Source organism: Quercus lobata, chromosome 5 (genome assembly GCF_001633185.2).
Source record: "Quercus lobata isolate SW786 chromosome 5, ValleyOak3.0 Primary Assembly, whole genome shotgun sequence".
Lineage (NCBI taxonomy): Eukaryota > Viridiplantae > Streptophyta > Magnoliopsida > Fagales > Fagaceae > Quercus > Quercus lobata.
Genome location: NC_044908.1, coordinates 16,325,013 through 16,331,012, shown reverse-complemented (window position 1 = coordinate 16,331,012; position 6,000 = coordinate 16,325,013). Strand labels below are relative to the sequence as shown.

The window sequence follows — 6,000 nt, the reverse complement described above, 5'->3', positions numbered from 1 at the left end:
TACTTTTCCTTGGACGTTACAGCTACAGCTGTTACTGCTAATTGGTTGTAGCAAATTTGTATTTCTGCTATTGAGACCAAATTTTTTCCATGGTAGGTGTGATGTGATAATTTTATGGGGGGTGGTAGGAGATAATGAGAAGATTGTGGGTGGTCCCACTTTGTATTGATGTAATAAATCTATGGAGTTAACTAAGCAATCAAGAATGTCTTAATCAAATAGGTTAGAAGGAAATATGGTGAATGTGAGTCTGAGAAATGCTCTTCCTGTCATTCAACTCAGGAAAGTCGCACTAGCAAAATCTCAAAACCCAGAAAGAAATGAATCCAGAGAACCCTCACCTTTATCAAATATATCTGCCTTTTCTTTTTCCTAGTTTGTAAAACTATATCAGCTTCAGGTGCTTTGGGGCGCTTTTCTTGTTCAAGTTCACATGATTTCTCATCTGATTTGACACCCTGAGCTTGATAAAAATATTTCCAGTTAAGTCATAAAAGTTGATGCGACTAAGGCACATTTTTTTACATATTTCCTGCACTGCTTCCAGCTTTATTTAGCTCAGCAAGGCGCTTTTGTTTGACTTCATTCTCAATCTGCCTCTGGTACTCCAAATGCTCTTTAAGCATTCTTTGCTCTTTCTCCACCTCAGATGTAAGTTTCCTTTCCTGTTGCTCCAATTCGTCAGTGGTTACAGGATCCACAATCTCAGGATTAGGACGATCATCTCCACCATGTGCAGCTGGAAAGGAACTGAAGCACAGAACAGGAGAAAATATAATGAACTTTATTTGAGCCTAGGGATTGAGAGAACATACTGCCAAAAACATATGCAATTCCAATTTACATATGTTTTAGTCAATGCCAATGTTAAAGTATGAACAAAGACTTACATTTGCTGCACATTTTCCTGCAGCTCCTCGCTACCTCCAGTTGCCTACAATAATAAGCAAATTGTATATTATTGGGAGTTTGGGACATTTATTTTCATAATAGATTTTCTATATTTTGTGGGAACTCAGAACTCTCAGCATATCATGTATCTTTCTTTCTTTCTATTTCGAAAAGCTACTTCTTTTATCAACCATGATATTAGCTGCATTCCTGTCTCTGGTTTCTTAATTTATTAGTCATATCCAGTAATTGCATTCCTTTTTTTTTTTTGGTAACAGAAAAAAAAAAGTTTATCCAGATCTGCTGTAATCAGTATAACGAAGCTGCCTGAATTTTGTTTAACAATTAACAGTTCAAACCCTACGCAGAGGCTGAGACAAAGGCAAAGTATGAAGGAAAGACCATTGAGGTTTACAATTCTCTGTATATTTTATATGCAATTAACTAGCTGTTGTGATAATCTCTTTCAGTAAGTGCCTGCATTCAATGTCTCTTGTATTTCAAATGTATTAGACTGCTCAATTTATTACTCTTTCAGATCCTTATTTACTACTATTCATGTAACCATGATCTGCATTTTCCTAACTTGGTTCCTCTAAAATATTCGTTTCTTTTACACTATCTTCCGGTATTGTTTCTCCTTTTAACTCTAGTTCCTCCATATCTTAAGTTTTTAGAATCCAATTCAAGTATATTTCTACAATTTCTGTCATCTTATGTTAATATTTAACATGTTTCCCACTTTTAGTTCCTGCCTCTTCTCCATTTTTTCTGGTGAATTTATATACATGTAGATTTGGACAACTGTTAACTACCATAAAGAGGAAACAGAAAAATAACCAGTATATAGCACCTTTAATTCCTTTGTCTTTCTGTGATCCTTTTTCTTCTTTTTAGTCTTGGATTTTTCCTGTCCTTGTCTTGCCCCACCTCCTCCTCTGTGAGTACCCTTCTTGTCACTAAGAACAAGTGCTGACAACAATGCTTCGCTTGCAGCATTAGACTTCTCTTCAGCATCTTTGTAAGCCATATCCTCTAGGCGTGCCTATAAAAAAAATAATATTACTCTGAAAACATTAAATCATAGAAAGGCAAGAAGGTAACTGTATAGAATTTTCAACAAAATGGCAAGGAGAATCCAACTCAAACCCGCATTAATGACTTCAGCAGGGGCACCATAATTGATCGGTAGTCATAAGCAGTTACTGAATCAATTTTCTTCCCTGTCTGTTGCATAGCAATAGAAGTTTTCCTGATTATAGCATCAAATTTGTATAGCTGCAACAACAAACATAAAGATTTAATCATCCTATAGAATATAACAGTTCATCAAGCAACACATTTAATATTACAACCAACAACTGGGAAAATTTCACATGTTCATAAATTTGGTTATAACATACCTTTTCATCCATCTCATTAATCTGATTCGTGATCTCCAATTTTATTTCGTTGTCCTCCACTTGTTCTTCTCTCAAAAGATCTAGTATCATATCGGACTCAAAAGTATCACAATTTTTCCTTTCAATCTCTCTGTGTCTTTTTAACAAGAGATACTCGTAACTCAATGGTTTGTATCCGGAAAACTTTTTTCTTCTCTTATCTTCTTCAACAAAGATAGTCTCTAAATTATTCCACAGCTTAATGTCTCTCAAAGACCCTATTTTTTTCTCACAAATGCTCTGCATCCGGTGAAATTCAGCCTCATAGATCTTGAAAAACTCCATTGCTTGACTTCTACTTGTTTCCCTAAAATGAGTCCATTGCTTTAATTGCTCCCCAATACTAATATTAGTACCACCCTTCATTAACCAATCCACAATAGCATCTTTACACTGATCATCATTTAATACGATTTCATCATCAGCACTAGAAGTAACAGCAGCTCCATCATTCGGCACCACCAGCTCTCCACGTAACATTCTCTTGTCAAAAACTACACAAGAGAAGTCCTCATTGAATACAATCTTCTCATGATTATCAACACAAGACTCACCTCTGGCCTCATCCTTCTCAAGACTCTCGCAGAGACACTGTAACCCGCAAATACTGTCGAGATCATCCAAGAACTTGGACACACGATTAAGCTCTGGGATGTCAAGAAAGCATACGGAGAGCAGTGTGCGATTCATCCAATGTTTCTTAAGCAGCTGTTCTGAGATTCGCTTCTTAAGCATTTCCATTGTCAAGTCCATGAACGCTGAAAGATGACTTGAAACAAAACATCTAATCTTCAAGAACAACAATAACTTTACTCGAATTTTATTAATGATCACGTGACGCCTCCTATCCTCGCAGTAAGGCCATTCTTTCTGGTTCATGAAAACTTTTGACTCATCTAGGCCATCATCTCCACGCTCGTTTCTTGACAAATCTTCCATCATTTTTACAGCGGCGGCCACATTCACAGGTCTCCATTTGCGGGATTCAACGGTGTCATGGACTGAATCAAATACAACTTCGGATTCGAATGATAACTCATCGGGAAAAGTCCCTAAATGCGTTCTCTTTATATGCTCCGCATTGGATTTGACGTCAAAAAACCGCTGGCTGCAACAACAACACAAAGAAAACTTCCAACTCTTTGCCTCCTTCACATACTCCACTGCCTCCATGATCACAGCCTCAGCCACGGGTGATTTAATATCCTTAACAAAATGCAGTTTAAGGTCTTTTATTTGAATCCTCAACAATTCTTTCTTTAGCTCCATACTCATGGTGTCTTTCCAATAAGCCTTGACCCGTGTAGTCACCGTGTCTACAACCTTGGACGCGTGTTTCTTGAGCTTTCTTTTGTCATCCTCTGGCATTTTGAAGTTCTTTCTCGCTGTATTAACTCTCTCTTCGATCTCTTTCTTTCTGTTTTGTAGTTCTTGAATATCATTCTTTATGCCTGCCATAGATTTAGCATACAAGATCTTCTTCTTTTGCGCTTTGAGGGTTCTGAGTTCCTTTATGAGTGATTCAAGGTGGTACTGTCTGGAAGCCAAGACATTCTCGGACGCATGGATCTCGTCTTGGAGGCCAGATTCGACTAAATTGTAGACTGCATTGGCTTGAGTAAGCGTCGGGTTTGGGTGGCGGGAAAGGATGGACTTGAAGAGATTCAAAGCTTTGGTTGGGTCACTGTGGAGTAATCTGACGGCGTGATTGATTTCTCTGGTGATGGTGGATAATTGATCATCATCATCTTTGGACGGTGGAGGTTGAGAGGGAGAGGGAGAGGAGGGTGCATCATCTCTTCTGCTCATTTTGGTGGGAAATGGAGGATAGAGAAAAAAAAAAGTGTTTTGAATTGATTATTGACTAGTGAAAAAAAAAACTACTTATATGAGTTTGCCTCTCGACAATAAATAAATAAATAAATAAATAAATAAATATATATATATATATATATATATATATATATATATAGATAGATATATACACAATCCAGATTCTTCTGTGAGCGAGAAAACCCTGTAGCCATTAAGTAGTGATCAGTGGCAGATTTGTTTCTGAAAAAAAATTCAAACCCTTTTGGTCCATTTCGAGCTACTTTAGTCCATTTCAGTCTATTTTGGTCCACTATTGTCTGCTGTCGTCTATTCAGTCTATTTTAGTCTATTATGGTCTATTTTGGTTAACTTTAGTCTATCTGGTCCACTTCAGTCCACTCAGCCTATTTTGGTCTATTTCGGTCTGCTTAGTCCACTTCGGTCCATTTCGAATTACTTCTGTCCATTCAATCTACTTCATTCCATTTTTTTTTTTTGAGAAACAAGACCTTGAAGCTTTATTAAAAACAAATCAGCCGTGGTCGGCAAAAATTACATGAGAAAGGTGGGGAGGAACATCCTCCGTTCACACCGAAAAACCTCTAACATGTCTAGCATGTTTAGCTAGGTTGTGTGCTACAGTATTACCATTTCGACCCACATGCGAGTACTTAATGCTACTGCCTGCAACTACCATGGACTTTGCCGAGCTTAGGATATGACCATATGGAGAAAGGGACTCATCATCAGATTGCATTGCTTTTATTACATTCACCGAGTCCTCCTCTAATATGAAGGAGGTGAAGCCAAGTCCCTGTGTAAAGGAGATAGCTCTAGCTGCTGCCATAGCTTCGACAATTTCCGGCGAGAAAGGCAGAAGTGCTTGCTCAGACAGAGACGCAAGCACTTGTCCTCTGCTATTTCGAATGATGACTCCCAAACCTGCTTTACCCAAATCTTTGAACTGGGCTCCGTCAAAGTTTACTTTGATTTCTCCTTCTACTGGTGGTGTCCATTGATTCCGTGTTTGGCCATAGCTTCTGGGTTGCAGAGCATCAGAGGAGTTAGCCCGTTGGAAGTCAGCCAGTGCTTGCGACGCTGTCGGAGCAACCAGTGGTAGCGGATACTCCTTGGAGGATGTTCGTACTTGGTTTCTACGATGCCAAAGTGACCACATAATTGATGCCAGTAGCTCCGTGTTCCCCTGTTTCTTGTGCGTATAGATGAGCACATCTTGGATGGAGGAGAAAACTTGTGTTTGCCGAAATGAAAACGACGGAATTGAACCCCACACTTGTGTAAGCTGTGAGCATCCCCATAAAGCATGGACAACTGACTCAGACTCACGCTTGCATAGTTCGCACACATCGTCATTCATGATATGCCGTCGTTTCAGATTTTGTTTAACCGGAAGAGCATTGTGGCAGGACCTCCATAAGAAGTTTTTGACTTTGCTTTGCACGTTGAGACTCCAAATCAATTTCCACACTTCTTTCTCGGGTTGGGCAGTGATCACAGGTTGAGGGGGAGTTTGGTCAGAGGTGAGGAAACGAGTGCCTGATTTTACCGTGTAATTCCCTGATGGAGTAAAGGGCCAAACAATAACATCCTCCACTGCATTAGAACACAGAGGAATGCTTGAAATCAGTTCTACCTCTTGGTTAGTGAAGAGTCCATGCAACATGCTAAGGTCCCACTTCTTCGTGGCTGGGTCAATGATATCAGAAACTTTCATATCTTCAAAACCCGGTACCACATTGGCTTCAATTCTTGGATGAGTTATGGACGGCAACCAAACATCGTTCCACACACTTATGGCTTCACCATTTCCCACTCTCCACCGTGCACCCTT

At 39.2% G+C, this 6,000-nt stretch overlaps 1 protein-coding gene across 1 annotated transcript in view; it reads right to left on the bottom strand.

Annotated features, from left to right (window-relative positions):
* Positions 1-213: 213 nt before the first annotated feature.
* Positions 214-6,000, bottom strand: part of LOC115989042 — a 45,839-nt gene continuing 40,052 nt past the window's right edge. Inside the window, exon 5 of the mRNA XM_031112701.1 lies at positions 214-750. Within this exon, the coding sequence (XP_030968561.1) occupies positions 522-750 (229 nt within the window). The 3' untranslated portion in view covers positions 214-521. The remainder of the gene's footprint in view (positions 751-6,000) is intronic.